This window comes from Rana temporaria, chromosome 4 (assembly GCF_905171775.1).
Source record: "Rana temporaria chromosome 4, aRanTem1.1, whole genome shotgun sequence".
NCBI classification, from domain to species: domain Eukaryota; kingdom Metazoa; phylum Chordata; class Amphibia; order Anura; family Ranidae; genus Rana; species Rana temporaria.
Genome location: NC_053492.1, coordinates 324,975,261 through 324,993,665, shown reverse-complemented (window position 1 = coordinate 324,993,665; position 18,405 = coordinate 324,975,261). Strand labels below are relative to the sequence as shown.

Genomic DNA, 18,405 nt, shown 5'->3' with positions numbered 1-18,405 from the left:
TAAACCCACTTGGTGCAGAGTGCTAGTGTGCTGCTCGTTACCTTGCACCACTTGCTGCATAGTGCCAGTGTGCTGCTCATTACTTTGCATCTAAACTCACTTGGTGCATAGTACTAGTGTGCTGCTCATTAATTTGAACCTAACTAAACCCACTTGGTGCATAGTGCTAGTGTGCTGCTCATTACTTTGCAACTAAACCCACTTGGTGCATAGTACTAGTGTGCTGCTCATTACTTTGCATCTAAACCCACTTGGTGCATAGTGCTAGTGTGCTGCTCATTACCTTGCACCTAAACCCACTTGGTGCATAGTGCTAGTGTGCTGCTCATTACTTTGCATCTAAACCCACTTGGTGCATAGTGCTAGTGTGCTGCTCATTACCTTGCACCTAAACCCACTTGGTGCATAGTGCTAGTGTGCTGCTCATTACTTTGCATCTAAACCCACTTGGTGCATAGTACTAGTGTGCTTCTCATTACCTTGCACCTAAACCCACTTTGGTGCATAGTGCTAGTGTAATAAACAAGTGGGTGACTAAAGCGCTAGCCAACAGTGAAAATTTAAAGTGACCAGTGAAAAACAAAATGTGCTAACAACAAATAAAGGTCTGAATAAAGAATGATGAGCGCAAACTGAAAATCTAAAAGTGAATATAAAGACAGTCCATAGGGGACTGATAACAATCAATAAAGATATGCAGTGAATTCAAAATTAGTGAAATAACCCAAAACTGATAATAAATCCAAAAATAAAAGTCCAAATATATAAATCAAAGTTTGGATAAATCAATCTAGTGTGCCAGTGATAAACAAAACTTCTGCACTTCGGGCATCAATGTGGACAATCTTGATAACTCTTTGCTTAGCCTGGGCTCACAGTGCGCTTACCTCCAGACACTAGGTCATGCGTGTCAACGAAATCCTCCCAAAACTGGAACAGAATCCAAACAGTGGGTAACTCGTGTTGCACGGAATCTTCCCAGTGCTGAGATAGAATCGAGGGGCGTTCTCTGTATCCAATACCAGTATAGGTCCAGGCGCAGCGAAGTCGACTCCACAGGATAGCCACAAGGTGTATCAGGAGCAAATGTAGAAATAAAAAGCTCTCATGGTGAAGTATGCAAGCACTTTAAAATTTAATAAAGGTAAAAATGTGCTTACATTGAAAAAACGAATAAAACGCCAAACAGCGGCACTTCCGGTGGACGGTCAGGGTGTCACGTCACTTCCGGTCACATCTAACCTTATGCATTACGTCACGACACGTGACTTCATCAGAGGTTACTGAGTGACTAATGGATACTGCCTTATATTGATACAAACAGGAAATGGTCCAGCAGCCATTTTAGATTACAAAATGGCATTTGAACAGAGCTAGGCTGCGGCCATTTTAGAGAAGGGCAAAGATAAGGGAAAAAAATATTTATTTATTTGAACTGGTGACGTAACAGAAATACGGACCAGACCATGTCACGCTAAAAACAACGGACATATTGAATATGCACAACTCAAAATGCCAAAAATTAATTATATTCAATTAAATGTAAAACCCACATTAAAACTTGTCAAAATAAAATATGTATATAAATGACAAGATAACAGACTAAGGACACCAATATTGGATAGATAAACGTTTCATAACAATTAACCAATGGGGTCCTAAACATTATCCAATTATTAATTGATGGTAGTCTGTAAATTTTAATAACCTTTCAAGATAAAATTTAAAATATTAAAATGTAAAATACATAAAATCTTGAATTGTGAATGAGGTACTGGACTAGACTGGAGTGAGTGATACCCCTTGCGTTTACAAGTGAATCCCCCTCCAATGAATAGATCACATAATTGCATTCTAAACCAGAAATCTAAAACAACTAAAAATTGCTTAAAAAACAGTTGACGTTGAACTCAACATTTAACCCATTAGGCACTAAAGTATTTAAAGAGTGAATCCACTGAGATTCTTTCTGACTTATTGTCCTAACCAAATGGGCTCCTCTCCATGGCTTGTTGAATTTATCTATCCCCCAAAACATTAGTTGTTTAGGATCTTTATTATGTTTCTCCGCAAAATGCCTACTTTTATAGGCATACAAAAATATATCAGGAAAATGAACATTAAAAAATATTTTTTAGGTAATCCAATCAAATATGGATCTTCCACATTGACATCCACAAATCCCATTCAACATAGTACACTCCGCAATAATTCTGTGTTTAATCCACAGGTCAGCAATAATCCAAATATTGAAGTTTTCAAAAAATTAGTCCTTCAGGACCTTGATGGACTAAAACTGAAAAAAGCGAGTGATCCCATACATCTCAAAAAGGGAATGCAGTCCCTGAAAAAACGCAAAGACATTGTAATTAGACCTGCCGATAAGGGAGGAGGAGTTGTGGTTCTATCCAAAGAACAATACAATACAGAACTCCTGAGACAACTGGAAGATACTGAGACCTACACCAAATTATTAGGAAATCCCACCTCCAAATACAAGGAGCAATTGAAACAACTTATTCATTTGGGAGTGAAAGGTGATATCCTGAATAAAAAAGAATCCGTATTTTTATTACCGGAAGTTTGTAGAATACCGATAATATACATCATTCTGAAAATACATAAAGATAAGGTCAACCCACCAGGCAGACCCATCGTCAATGGTGTTGACTCACTCACAGCCAGGATGGGTCAATACCTTGACCAATTTTTGCAACCAGCTATTCAGCAAACCAAAGCATATCTAAGAGACACTAAACATGTTTTGCAGCTATTAGAAGAGGTACCTGTTGTGGAGGGACAAACCTGGATCGCCACGGCAGATGTATCCTCTTTATATACAATAGTAAAACATCACCAAGCTTGTAGTGCTACGAAGTGGCTTTTGAGAAATTATACTATGCTTATTTGCAAGCAACGGAAATTTCTCATTAAATGCTTGGAATTCTGTCTGAAATCTAATTATTTCTGGTACAATCAATCGTACTATAACCAAAGAACCGGCATCGCCATGAGCGCAAAATTTGCACCCTCGGTGGCTAATGCCTTCATGGCACAGTGGGAGGAGAGTGCCATTTATTCCAATACCCCCACTCAATTAGTATTCTACAAAAGATACATCGATGATGTGCTCATGGGGCCAGATCCACAAAAGAGATACGCCGACTTAACTGCTGTTCAGTCTGTGTGTAACTTTGGAAACGATCCTCAAAAGGCTTTTTCCAAAGTTAGGCAGAAGATCCGGCATGTGTAATTGAATTACACTGCCGAATCTTAGGATGCAGTACCGCATCCGCCGCTGGGGGCATTTCGAGTCGAAATGCCGTTTCTAGTATGCAAATTAGCACTTAAGGCGATCCACAAAGCTTTCCAGCATCGTTTTTTCGCCGTAAGTGTTATTTTGCAAGTGTAAAATTAGGGCTGGTTCTACAAAGTGTAAACTAGTCACACCTTGTAAAAGCCCATTCCAGCGACGGCATTTGGTATGCATTCCCGAGGGAGAACTCCACGGCAATTTGTAAAAACAAAACCGGCATGGGTTCCCCCCCAGGAGCATACCAGGCCCTTAGGTCTGGTATGGGTTGTAAGGGGACCCCCCCTATGCCGAAAAATCGACGTAGGGGGTCCCCCTACAATCCATACCAGACCCGTATCCAAAGCACGCTACCCGGCCGGTCAGGAAGGGAGTGGGGACGAGCGAGCCCCCCCCCCCTCCTGAGCCGTGCCAGGCCGCATGCCCTCAACATGGGGGGGTTGGGTGCTCTGGGGCAGGGGGGCGCACTGCGGGCCCCCCCACCTCAGAGCACCCTGTCCCCATGTTGATGAGGACAGGACCTCTTCCCGACAACCCTTGCCATTGGTTGTCGGGGTCTGCGGGCGGGGGCTTATCGGAATCTGGGAGTCCCCTCAAATAAGGGGGCCCCCAGATACCGGCCCCCCACCCTAAGTGAATGGATATGGGGTACATCGTACCCCTATCCATTCACCTGTAGGCAAAAAGTTAGTTAGTAAACACACAACACAAGGCTTTTTAAAATAATTTATTATTCTGCTCCGGAGGCCCCCCCTGTCTTCGTTATTAGCTCAATTACCAGGGGGGGCTTCTTCTTCCACTCTCCGGGGGTCTTCTCCGCTCTCCGGGGGGGGTTTCTTCTTCCGCTCTCCGGGGGGGGCTTCTCCGGACTCCAGGGGGTGTTCTTCCATCTTCTCCCCTCTTCCGCTGTTGACTCGGCGAACCCCGGTTCTTCTGCAGATGTCCGGTGCCTTCTTCTTCAGCGCTGGCTGCCTGCTATCTTTGTGTGTTAGCTCAATTAGTACACGGCAGCCAGCGCGGTCTTCTGTGACGTCATCTTCTTCTCTTCTGTTCTTCTCCCCTCTTCCGATGTTGCCTCGTCGCCTGTTGTCGCTGTAATGATGGAAGCGCGCCTTGCATCCCATTTATATAGGCATCACCGTCCCATCATGCTCCGGTAGGTACCCACGTAGTGGGTGCACGTGGGTAGGCACCCACCACGTGAGTACCTGCCGGAGCATGATGGGACGGTGATGCCTATATAAATGGGATGCAAGGCGCGCTTCCATCATTACAGCGACAACAGGCGACGAGGCAACATCGGAAGAGGGGAGAAGAACAGAAGAGAAGACCCTGACGTCACAGAAGACCGCGCTGGCTGCCTGTTACTAATTGAGCTAACACACAAAGATAGCAGGCAGCCAGCGCTGAAGAAGAAGGCACCGGACATCTGCAGAAGAACCGGGGTTCGCCGAGTCAACAGCGGAAGAGGGGAGAAGATGGAAGAACACCCCCGGAGTCCGGAGAAGCCCCCCCCCGGAGAGCGGAAGAAGAAACCCCCCCCGGAGAGCGGAGAAGACCCCCGGAGAGTGGAAGAAGAAGCCCCCCCTGGTAATTGAGCTAATAACGAAGACAGGGGGGGCCTCCGGAGCAGAATAATAAATTATTTTAAAAAGCCTTGTGTTGTGTGTTTACTAACTAACTTTTTGCCTACAGGTGAATGGATAGGGGTACGATGTACCCCATATCCATTCACTTAGGGTGGGGGGCCGGTATCTGGGGGCCCCCTTATTTGAGGGGACTCCCAGATTCCGATAAGCCCCCGCCCGCAGACCCCGACAACCAATGGCAAGGGTTGTCGGGAAGAGGTCCTGTCCTCATCAACATGGGGACAGGGTGCTCTGAGGTGGGGGGGCCCGCAGTGCGCCCCCCTGCCCCAGAGCACCCAACCCCCCCATGTTGAGGGCATGCGGCCTGGCACGGCTCAGGAGGGGGGGCGCTCGCTCGTCCCCACTCCCTTCCTGACCGGCCGGGTAGCGTGCTTTGGATACGGGTCTGGTATGGATTGTAGGGGGACCCCCTACGTCGATTTTTCGGCGTAGGGGGGGTCCCCTTACAACCCATACCAGACCTAAGGGCCTGGTATGCTCCTGGGGGGTGAACCCATGCCGGTTTTTTCTTTGAAAATTGGCATGGAGTTCTCCCTCTCAGGAATGCATGCCGAGCGACGCTGTCATTTTTTTTTTTTTTTTTCCCGACGCAACTTTTTTAAGCCGTCGCGATCCTCAAAACTCGGCGTAACGTAACTTCGCGCATGCGCAGTACGGCCGGCGTGGGAGCGCGCCTCATTTAAATGGGACTCGCCCCATTTGAATAGGAACGCCTTGCGCCGGCGGAATTTTAGTTACACAGCCTGAAATTTCTAGATAAGTGCTTTGTGGATCAGGCACTTAGGTAGAAACTTTAAGGCAGTGTAACTTAAATGGGATTTTTTAAGTTACGCCAGGTTTTTGTGGATCTGGCCCCAGGTGTGGAAAGGTACCAAGGAAACATTTGAGAATTTCTGTGCAGAATTAAATATTAATGATCAAAACATTAATTTGGTGTTCAATATTAGTGACAAATCAGTAACATTTTTGGATCTAGATATTACTATATCAACCAACAAATTGATTACCAAAACACACTTTAAAAGTGTTGATTCTAATAGTTATTTGTCACTGAATAGCTGTCATCATAAATCATGGTTGCTAAATATTCCTAAGGGACAGCTGGTTCGTATTAAACGGAATTGCACAAACAATACAGATTTTTTGACTCAGGCAGAGTTCATAGGTGCAAGATTTAAAAACAAAGGATACTCAGATAACTTTATTGATGAACAAATTCAATCAGTTGCGGGTCTAGATCGAAATACGATGCTACAGGGAAATATTAAGAAACAGCGGGATATGATGGCCCCTGCCATTATTTTGGATTACAATATTCAGCATAAAGATGTGGAAAAATTGATCAAAAGACATTGGCATATTTTGAAAGAAGACAGGCATTTAAAATCCATATTGCCAGAAAAACCCAATATTGTGTACAAAAGAGCCCCAACCATAAAAGACATTTTGGTGAAAAATGTGGTTGACCCTCCACCTAAGAGTGGTTATACGTTCTTTAATACGAAGGGCTTTGTTGCCTGTAAATATTGTTATGCCTGTAAACATTCTAAAGGTCCTCAAAAGAAAAGGACTGAGTTCATCTCCACCCATACAAATGAATGTCATACCATTAATGACTTCATTAGTTGCCATACTGAAGGGGTGGTATATGTTCTCCAGTGCTCCTGCAACTTGCAATATGTAGGAAGAACGAAGAGAGCATTAATGGTTCGAATAAAGGAGCATGTTGTTAATATAGAAAATGGCTTCCCGAAGCACAACGTTAGTAGGCATTTTGCGGAGAAACATAATAAAGATCCTAAACAACTAATGTTTTGGGGGATAGATAAATTCAACAAGCCATGGAGAGGAGCCCATTTGGTTAGGACAATAAGTCAGAAAGAATCTCAGTGGATTCACTCTTTAAATACTTTAGTGCCTAATGGGTTAAATGTTGAGTTCGACGTCAACTGTTTTTTAAGCAATTTTTAGTTGTTTTAGATTTCTGGTTTAAAATGCAATTATGTGATCTATTCATTGGAGGGGGATTCACTTGTAAACACAAGGGGTATCACTCACTCCAGTCTAGTCCAGTACCTCATTCACAATTCAAGATTTTATGTATTTTACATTTTAATATTTTAAATTTTATCTTGAAAGGTTATTAAAATTTACAGACTACCATCAATTAATAATTGGATAATGTTTAGGACCCCATTGGTTAATTGTTATGAAACGTTTATCTATCCAATATTGGTGTCCTTAGTCTGTTATCTTGTCATTTATATACATATTTTATTTTGACAAGTTTTAATGTGGGTTTTACATTTAATTGAATATAATTTATTTTTGGCATTATGAGTTGTGCATATTCAATATTTCTGTTGTTTTTAGCGTGACATGGTCTGGTCCGTATTTCTGTTACGTCACCAGTTCAAATAAATAAATATTTTTTTCCCTTATCTTTGCCCTTCTCTAAAATGGCCGCAGCCTAGCTCTGTTCAAATGCCATTTTGTAATCTAAAATGGCTGCTGGACCATTTCCTGTTTGTATCAATATAAGGCAGTATCCATTAGTCACTCAGTAACCTCTGATGAAGTCACGTGTCGTGACGTAATGCATAAGGTTAGATGTGACCGGAAGTGACGTGACACCCTGACCGTCCACCGGAAGTGCCGCTGTTTGGCGTTTTATTCGTTTTTTCAATGTAAGCACATTTTTACCTTTATTAAATTTTAAAGTGCTTGCATACTTCACCATGAGAGCTTTTTATTTCTACATTTGCTCCTGATACACCTTGTGGCTATCCTGTGGAGTCGACTTCGCTGCGCCTGGACCTATACTGGTATTGGATACAGAGAACGCCCCTCGATTCTATCTCAGCACTGGGAAGATTCCGTGCAACACGAGTTACCCACTGTTTGGATTCTGTTCCAGTTTTGGGAGGATTTCGTTGACACGCATGACCTAGTGTCTGGAGGTAAGCGCACTGTGAGCCCAGGCTAAGCAAAGAGTTATCAAGATTGTCCACATTGATGCCCGAAGTGCAGAAGTTTTGTTTATCACTGGCACACTAGATTGATTTATCCAAACTTTGATTTATATATTTGGACTTTTATTTTTGGATTTATTATCAGTTTTGGGTTATTTCACTAATTTTGAATTCACTGCATATCTTTATTGATTGTTATCAGTCCCCTATGGACTGTCTTTATATTCACTTTTAGATTTTCAGTTTGCGCTCATCATTCTTTATTCATAGTGCTAGTGTGCTGCTCGTTACCTTGCACCTAAACCCAGTTGGTGCTTAGTGCTGGTGTGCTGCTCATTACTTTGCATCTAAACCCACTTGGTGCATAGTACTAGTGTGCTGCTCATTACCTTGCACCTAAACCCACTTGGTGCATAGTGCTAGTGTGCTGCTTGTTACCTTGCACCTAAACCCACTTGGTGCATAGTGCTAGTGTGCTGCTCATTAATTTGCACCTAAACCCACTTGGTGCATAGTGCTAGTGTGCTGCTCATTACCTTGCTCCTAAACCCACTTGGTGCATAGTGCTAGTGTGCTGCTCATTAATTTTCACCTAAACCCACTTGGTGCATAGTGCTAGTGTGCTGCTCATTACTTTGCAACTAAACCCACTTGGTGCATAGTGCTAGTGTGCTGCTCATTACCTTGCACCTAAACCCTCTTGGTGCATAGTGCTAGTGTGCTGCTCATTACTTTGCATCTAAACCCACTTGGTGCATAGTACTAGTGTGCTACTCATTACCTTGCACCTAAAGTCACTTGGTGCATAGTGCTAGTGTGCTGCTCATTACTTTGCATCTAAACCCACTTGGTGCATAGTGCTAGTGTGCTGCTCATTACTTTGCATCTAAACCCACTTGGTGCATAGTACTAGTGTGCTGCTCATTACCTTGCACCTAAACCCACTTGGTGCATAGTGCTAGTGTGCTGCTCGTTACCTTGCACCTAAACCCACTTGGTGCATAGTGCTAGTGTGCTGCTCATTACTTTGAAAATAAACCCACTTGGTGCATAGTGCTAGTGTGCTGCTCATTACTTTGCATCTAAACCCACTTGGTGCATAGTGCTAGTGTGCTGCTCATTACTTTGCATCTAAACCCACTTGGTGTGTACTGCACGTGTCCTCTGCAGTTTGCACCTAAAGCTACGAGGTGTGTGTACTGACTTTGTCCTCTGCAGGCCATTATAATGTCTGGAAGGACAACAAAGAGAGGCAGAGAGTCACGAGGGCAAGCAGGCTCTGCATCTAGAGGCAACAGTGCTGGTGGTGGACACGGTGCATCCTCTTCAGCACGTGGCCGTTGGGCACGCTCGTCCTTCTTTTCGGGAGCTGGCCGTGTTGAGCCTTAACATGCAGACAAATTGGTAGAGTGGATGACCAAGCCGTCCTCATCCTCTCTCACCCAGGCTGAGCTTTCTTTGTCTGGCAAAGCAGCTGCCAAGGCGTCCTCTTCCCTCTGCACAATGGCATCACTCATTCTTTCCCTAGTCCCACCATGTCCTCCTGAGGAGTCCCCCGAACTGTTTCAACACAGTGTTGGGTACATGCTGCATGAAGATGCGCAGCGTTTTGAAGGCTCCGATGATGGAACACAGATAGAGGAAGGCTCAGATAGAGGGGGTGCCCGAGAGGGACATCAATCTGGCAGTCATGTTCCCCCAGCTGCAGCATACTGCCAGGTTTTCAACAGTGATGAGGAGGGAGGGGATGATGAGGTCACTGACTCTACGTGGGTGCCTGATAGGAGAGAGGAGGAGGAGGAGGAGGCACAGGCACATCTCCAAAGAGGCAGGATGCCCTCCAGGGGCCATCTTAAGGGCAGCACACCAACTGCATTACATCGCAGATCTACGCCTGTGCAGGGTGCTGCTGTGTCTCAGCATTACTCCAAAAGTTCTTTGGTGTGGGCCTTTTTTGAGACATGTGCATCAGATCGCACCGTTGCTATTTGTAACATATGTCTCAAGCGTATCTCGCATGGCCAAAACATCACCCGCTTGGGCACCACATGCTTGACCAGACATATGTCGACCTGCCATGCAGTTCGTTGGCAAGCATACCTGAAAGACCCACACCAAAGAACAAAGCGGACCTCCCCTTGCCCCTCATCAGCTGGGAAGGACTTCCTCGTAGTGGCCGCTTGTCTGGCTTTGCTGGGGGCCGCGCATTGTTCTGGCATTCTGAACCCTGATTGCTGTTGTGCCTGTGGCGGGCGTGTAGAGAGCTCCTCGCGCCGGCTGTCCCGGTCTCTCCTGGGGCTGTCGGGCTCCACAGACGGGGAGCCGAGAGCCGAAGGCGCTGCAGCATACGGGGGCCGTCCGTGGTCTCGCGGGATCTCGGGGGGGGTCCATCCTGCGTCCAGCATTGGGATTTCTGGCACATGAGATTGCAGTGATACGGGACTTAGAAGCAGTCGGAGCATCCAGTGGAGGCAGAGAGACATAGAGCAGGAGCTGCGTCTGGTAAGGAGACAACCTCCACTGTACACACACATAAATGGCCAGCTGATGTATCTGAGGCATCCTGAAAACCTGCACCAGGAATCCCTTAAAAGCCTGACATTTATAAGACTGTTTGATAACCTTGGTGCAGTGGTCGGGATTAAGCGCAGTATGATGGTCTAAGCTGTGTGTATTGGCTGTATTCGGAACTGTGTATTGGCCCAGTTTGTTGCTCCACATGACTTTATAAAGTTACATCTCTGCATCTATCAAGCCTATTATGTTGGGAGCATTAACCAGTGAACTAGTGAATTAAATGGAGGAAGAGAGAAACAAAGTTTTTTTTAAAAGAAAGAGGAAACAGATCTTCTTTTTCTTTTCAAATTTTTTATTGAGTATTCAAACACAGAGTACAGAAACAGACGTTTTCATATTGTCACACAAAAGGGTATGGTATGGTACAATCTTGGTGAGACAAGTGAAACCATAGCAACAAAAAATGCAGTATTCAAAACATGGACAGCTAACGTCCAGATCAAGGAATATTACATACATTGTAGCAAAATAGAAGGACCGTGGGTCCAACATCAGAAAACTTATAAAGGGAGTATCAGAAGGGGAAAGTACTAATCCTTTATCAACGTACATTTCGGAAGAGTACTTCGTAAGTAAACAGGGGAGAGGCCGTAAAATAAATCCAGGCAGTAGTCTGTAGGTATGCCTGAGAGGATTCACTTAGGGCATTTCAGGTAAATTAGAAAGCAGAGAAGGAAAAGGAAAGGAGAGAGAGAAAAGAAACAGGAGGGAAAAGGAAGACAAAAAAGAATAGGGAAAGATAGAGGGAGTGTCGGCTGGGTCACACGGACCCCAGAAGGGCGTAGTGTAATAAAACAAGGTTTCTTTTTTATGTTTTAGTGTTTTACTACTATATCCCTCCCCGCCCTCCGGGCAATTACGACACCAGCAAGGCAGTGTCGAATCCTGGGGGAAGAAAATGTTCCACCCAGGGGGTCCAGGTTTTGTCGTGTTGGGCCATCCGGTCCAGAATTGTAGCCTCTATTTCACTATGTATCATAGCTTGGGTCACCCTGTTCTTAACTTCCGCTATGTGTATATTTGGGGTCTTCCAAGCCCTAGCTATAGACTGTTTGGCAGCAGTGGTCAGTTGTAATAAGAGTCTAACTTGGGCTCTGGTGTAGTCTTGTTGTATATGATTTAAAAGAGCCAGGGATGGGTCAGGTAGAAGTTCGTCATTTAGAAGGGTGGAGGCCATTTGGAATATTAATACCCAAAACTGTTGCACTATCGGGCACGACCACCAGATATGTTCATGGGTTCCCCTCTCTCCACATCCTCGGAAACACACAGGTGGGTAGGATATCAAAAATTTAGAAATCCTAGCGGGGACCAGGTACCACCGCATAAGGACCTTGTAGTTGGCCTCAAGGGCCACTATGTTCTGGAAAGAGGACTTTGTACGGGTCCAAATTTCGGTCCAATCCTCCTTATCCAGTGTAATCTGAAGGTCCTTGGACCACTGTGCAGCATACAGGGGAAGATCAAGCGAAGAAGTGGTGAAGTGACTATAAATTAGAGAGATAATACCAGGAGCATGGGGATCCGACTTACAAATATTTTCATAAAAGGACATACTGTCCAGGGAGGAGCAATCACCAATTACTGAGCGGACGAAATGGGTTATCTGTAGGTAACGAAAGCATTCCCTGGAAGGAAGTTTAGCCTGGGTCTGTAGATCCGGAAAAGATTTGAGAGTATTGTCATTGACAAGATCACCTATCCTGTGTAACCCTGCCTGACGCCAGAGCCGGAAAGAGTCAGGCTCCGTGTAGGCAGGATAAAAAAGCGGATTACCTAGAAAGGAAAGTAGCGGAGCGTGGGAAGATAGCATTCAAAATTGTCCACATAAGCTATCCCAAAGTTTGAGTAAGTGGCACGTAACCGGGTTAATTATAGGGCCTCGGGCCAACGGAGGCAACCAGAGGAGATTGGACACTAACAACGGAAAAATATCCACGGCCTCTAAGCTAACCCATATAGGAGTTTCTGATAAAGCGTGAAAAAGTGAAATTTGAGCCAGCTGAGCGGCCTGGTAGTAGCGGGCAAAATTGGGAATTCCCAGACCTCCACTAAGTTTATTACGAAGGAGAATGGATCTAGAAACTCAAGGTTTTATGGGGCCCCAAATATATTTAAAAACTCGGGATTGGATGACACGATGAAAGTAAGAGGGGACAGAAATCGGGAGGACTCTATATAAATATAGTAATTTTGGGAGTAGGGACATCTTGACAGCTGCCACACGTCCTAACCAAGAAACACAGAGCGGTTTCCAAGAATCTAATAGGGAAGCTAAGTGTGACAGCATAGGAAGGTAATTAGATCTGTAAAGAGAGGTTGGATCAGACGTCAGTTTTATACCCAAGTATGGAAGAGAAGTGGTGGACCAAGTAAAAGGGAAATATTCTTGTAAATGAGCAACTTCCGAGGGGGAAGAGACACATTGAGAGCCTTTGATTTGGATTTGTTCACTTCTAAGCCAGAGATATTTGCAAATTTCTCCAAAATTTTTATAAGATTTGGGACGGGGAGAGGTGACAAATAGGGTTGAGCGAACCAGAACTGTAAAGTTCGGGTTCGGTACGGACTTTGGGTTTTTCCCGAACCCGGACCCAAACCCGAATAATTGGAAAAAGTCCGGGTACGGGTTCGGAGTTCGGGTATGTTTTGGCGCGCTGCACGGCAGTCAATCGCCATTCGTTTTACAACTGTGACTGGGAACTGATCACAGCCATGCCTGCTTATGGCATGGCTGTGATTGGCCAGTGTAGCATGTGACCTATCATGTGACCAGCCTCTATATTAGAAAGAGGCACACAGCACAGATCGTCACTCTGCTTCACTCATGATAGGGGAAGGCTGCTGCATTCGGCGTTCAGGGACAGTGTTAGGTGTTCTCTGCTCCAGAAATCTCAAGAAACACACTTTATTTTTTTGATATCTACATCATCTAATGCTTTCTGACTCGCTGTCACTGTGCTTCACTTACGATAGGGAAAGACTGCATTTGGCGTCCAGGGACAGTGTTAGGTGTACTCTGCTGTCTCCAGAAATCTCAAGAAACACATTTTATTTTTTTTGATATCTGCATCATCTAATGCTATCTGGCTCCCTGTCACTGACTGTGCTTCACTTACGATAGGGAAATATTTCAACAGCACTGCACCAGTGATATACTGTGTTTTTCTATAAAGTACATAGTTCAGTGACAGGTTCTATAGGTGACTCTGAATATTTCAACAGCATTGCACCTCTCCCCTGTGATATACTGTCTGTGCAGTAAATTGTTTAGGGCTGGGTTCCTGCTTCTTGCTATAGGTGGAGAAATATATAGGTGAATCTCTGCCTATTTCACCAGCTTACACTATTTTTGTATTTAAAATTTCTCAAAATTAGGGCAAGACCCTAAATTTGAGAAATATATAGGTGAACCTCTGCTTATTTCACCAGCACTCCACCTGTCCCCTGTGATATACTGTTTGTTCAGTACATTGTTTGGGGCTGGGTTCCTGCTTATTGCTATAGGTGACTCTGAATATTTCAACAGCACTGCACCTGCCACCACCTGTGCACCTGTGATATACTGTGTTTTTCTATAAAGTACATAGTTCAGGGACAGGTTCCTGCAATTTTCCTATAGGGGCAGTCAGAAATCTATAGGTGACTCTGAATATTTCAACAGCACTGCACCTGCCACCACCTGTGCACCTGTGATATACTGTGTTTTTCTATAAAGTACATAGTTCAGGGACAGGTTCCTGCAATTTTCCTATAGGGGCAGTCAGAAATCTATAGGTGACTCTGAATATTTCAACAGCACTGCACCTGCCACCACCTGTGCACCTGTGATATACTGTGTTTTTCTATAAAGTACATAGTTCAGGGACAGGTTCCTGCAATTTTCCTATAGGGGCAGTCAGAAATCTATAGGTGACTCTGAATATTTCAACAGCACTGCACCTGCCACCACCTGTGCACCTGTGATATACTGTGTTTTTCTATAAAGTACATAGTTCAGGGACAGGTTCCTGCAATTTTCCTATAGGGGCAGTCAGGAATCTATAGGTGACTGAATATTGCAACAGCACTGCACCTGTGATATATTGTGTTTTTCTGTCAAGTACATAGTTCAGGGACAGGTTCCTGCAATTTTCCTATAGGGGCAGTCAGAAATCTATAGGTGACTCTGCATATTTCAACAGCACTGCACCTGCCACCACCTGTGATATACTGTGTTTTTCTATAAAGTACATAGTTCAGGGACAGGTTCCTGCAATTTTCCTATGGGACAGTCAGAAATCTATAGGTGACTCTGAATATTTCAACAGCACTGCACCTGCCACCACCTGTGCACCTGTGATATACTGTGTTTTTCTATAAAGTACATAGTTCAGGGACAGGTTCCTGCAATTTTCCTATTGGGGCAGTCAGAAATCTATAGGTGACTCTGGATATTTCAACAGCACTGCACCTCTCCCCTGTGATATACTGTCTGTGCAGTAAATTGTTTAGGGCTGGGTTCCTGCTTCTTGCTATAGGTAGAGAAATATATAGGTGAATCTCTGCCTATTTCACCAGTTTACACTATTTTTGTATTTAAAATTTCTCAAAATTAGGGCAAGACCCTAAATTTGAGAAATATATAGGTGAATCTCTGCCCATTTCACCAGCACTCCGCCAGTACATTGTTTAGGGCTGTGTTCCTGCCTCTTGCTATAGGTAGAGAAATATATAGGTGAATCTCTGCCTATTTCACCAGCTTACACTATTTTTGTATTTAAAATTTCTCAAAATTAGGACAAGACCCTAAATTTGAGAAATATATAGGTGAATCTCTGCCCATTTCACCAGCACTCCGCCAGTACATTGTTTATTGCTGTGTTCCTGCCTCTTGCTATAGGTAGAGAAATATATAGCTGAATCTCTGCCTATTTCACCAGCTTACACTATTTTTGGATTTAAAATTTCTCAAAATTAGGGCAAGACCCTAAATTTGAGAAATATGAGGAAAACCTCAAATAAGGGACGTGGCCGCGGTCATGGTGCTGCTGGTGGAGCTCCTGTTACAGGGAGAGGATGTGGTCGATCTGTGCCAGCTACAAGCACAAGTGAAACACCTTTCTCAGGTGCGAGTAGCCGACAGAGCCTGCAGAAGTATTTGGTTGGGCCCTAATCCAGCTCTACGAATGTTGAGGCCAGGAGCATAACAGGCGGTAGTAGATTGGGTTGCTGACAGTGCCTCCAGTTCCTTCACATCGTTTTCCAACCAGTCTTGTGCTGAAAGTTCAGAGTTGGCGCCTGCAGCCGATGTCCACCATCAGTCTTTCACCTCACCCCCTTGGAAATCAGCCAAGCAGTCTGAGCCCCAAAGCATGCAGCAGTCTCTTCTTCTTTTTGATGAGTCTGTTAGCATGTGTTCCCAGGGCCATCCACCTAGCCCAGCCCCAGAAGGGGAAGAGATTGAGTGCACCGATGCCCAACCACTTATATTTCAGGATGAGTTCATGGGGGGACCATCACAGCACGTCTTGCATGATGATGATGAAACACAGTTGCCAACTACTGGTGCTTTTGCAATTGTGCAGACCGACAAGGAGGGCAGTGGTGAAGATTGGGTGGAAGATGATGTGGAGGACGATGAGGTCCTCGACCCGACATGGAATCAACCTCATGCAGGTGACCCATGTAGTTCGGAGGAAGAGGCGGTGGTCGCACAGAGCCACCAGCACAGCAGAAGAGGGAGCAGGGTGCCAAAGCAGAGCGTCCGTCCCCTAGACAGTACGCCTGCTACTGCCCAACGCAGCAAGGGACCGAGCACACCAAAGCCAGGTCCAAGGAGTTCCCTAGCGTGGCAGTTCTTCACACAATGTGCTGATGACAAGACACGCGTGGTTTGCACGTTGTGCAATCAGAGCCTGAAGTGAGGCATAAACGTTCTCAACCTGAGCACAACCTGCATGACCAGGCATCTAAGTGCAAAGCACGAGCTGCAGTGGAGTAGACACCGCAAAAACCAAGAAAGGTCTCTGGTTAATGTGCGTGGAATGAGGGACTCCATTAAGAGAACGACCATTCTAGATATGCTGGGGGCGAGAGGAGCAGGCCTGCTCTGTCTGCAGGAGACGCACTTAACCGCAAAAACAGCCGCACAGCTGAGCGGTCCAAAATTCCAGTCCATTTATCACTCGTACCACTCATCCTACTCCAGGGGAGTGAGCGTACTGGTGGGGAGAGGAGTGGTATTCTCCTGCAGAGAGAGCAGGATAGACGACCAGGGGAGGTTCATATTTTTATTCTGCTCCATTGAAAATAAATTATTTGTGATAGCCAGTGTTTATATCCCTCCTCCATTTAAATTCGAAGTTCTACACAAATTGATCGAGTTTACATTGGACAAACCAGGGATACCGATACTTATTATAGGAGATTTCAATGAAGCCCTAGATAGGACGCAGGACAGGTTCCCGCCGGGAAACAGACCTAAAACAAAGGGAGAGGATCGACTAGCACTATTTCTGGATGAAGTTGGACTATGTGATATCTGGCGTACGCGCTATCCGCAGGAACGCCAATATTCCTGTTTCTCGAAGACTCACCATACTTTATCCAGAATAGACATGGCGTTGGGTAACGACGAGGCAGTAACACTGGTAACAAATATAGAATATGGCCCAAGAGGTATCTCACTGGCTCGAGCTAATGAGCGAACATAATACAGTGATGTTTGCTCTTAAAGAATTTTTACAGATAAATGTGGGAACTGCACCAGTGGGAGTGGTATGGGATACCCTAAAAGCCCACCTCCGAGGTCTCCTGATTCAAAAGATAGCAGGGATTAAGAGGAAGAACAGAGAGGGAGAGTGCGAGGTAAGGAACCAGTTGTTACAGGCAGAGAAGAGATACATTGAAGCCCCAACCCCGTACAGCTTAAAAGAGTGGTTAGAAAAACAACAGATATATAAAATGACCACATTAAAGAGAACGGAGGGAAAACGAATATTTCAGAGACAGAATCAGTTTGGAGAGGGAGAGCGAGTAGGGCGTCTATTGTCTCTGCTTATTAGAACCAATTCCCCCCCCTCCACTGTTACAGCAGTCAAGTTAGCAAGTGGGGAAACGTCTACCGACAAAACTGTAATATTAAACACCTTTAGAGAATTCTACGTATCCCTTTATAGCTCCAAGAGGAGGGAGGGGACCGAAGGACCGGGAAACTTCCTACAGGGAATGTCCGTCCCTTCCCTGACGGAGGAAGATAACATTGATATGGAGGCGCCAATTACTTTAGGTGAACTAAAACAGGCAGTGGCGGGGATGTCAACTCAAAAGTCACCTGGCCCAGACGGGTTGCCCGTGGAGATCTATAAAAGATATGGCGATATTCTGCTACCAGAACTCCTCAAGACATTAAATTGGGCATTGACCCACGGAACACTCCCCACCTCTATGATGGAAGCCACCATCATTGTCTTACACAAGGAGGGGAAGGATCCAATTGAGGCCTCGTCGTATCGTCCCATATCACTCCTATGCACTGACGCCAAGATTTTGGCTAAAGTATTAGCAATGCGCCTAAACCGGTATATCCAAGCGCTCATACATTCTGATCAGTCTGGCTTCATCCCTAATAGGTCAACCAGTATTAATATCAGGAGACTATTCTTGAATATGCAAATTCCAACAGAAGGGGTGGGTTCCAGAGCTGTCTTGGCCCTGGATGCGGCCAAGGCTTTTGACAGTCTGGAATGGGACTACCTATGGAAGGTCCTGGAGAAGTTCGGGTGTGGCCCCAGGTTTATTGGTTGGGTGAAGCTGTTATACAATCAGCCAAGAGCAACAATTAAAATCAACAACGAATTCTCTGAAATCTTTCAACTAGAGAGAGGAACTCGACAGGGTTGCCCACTTTCCC

General features: G+C 45.0%; 1 protein-coding gene across 1 annotated transcript; it reads left to right on the top strand.

Moving 5' to 3' along the window:
- Positions 1 to 1,371: 1,371 nt before the first annotated feature.
- Positions 1,372 to 7,340, top strand: LOC120935737. Its single transcript, XM_040347797.1, has 3 exons — positions 1,372 to 3,136; positions 5,821 to 6,481; positions 7,336 to 7,340. The coding sequence occupies exons 1-3, from the start codon at positions 2,060 to 2,062 to the stop codon at positions 7,338 to 7,340; spliced, it is 1,743 nt and encodes a 580-aa protein (XP_040203731.1). The 5' UTR covers positions 1,372 to 2,059.
- The last annotated feature ends 11,065 nt before the right edge of the window (positions 7,341 to 18,405 follow it).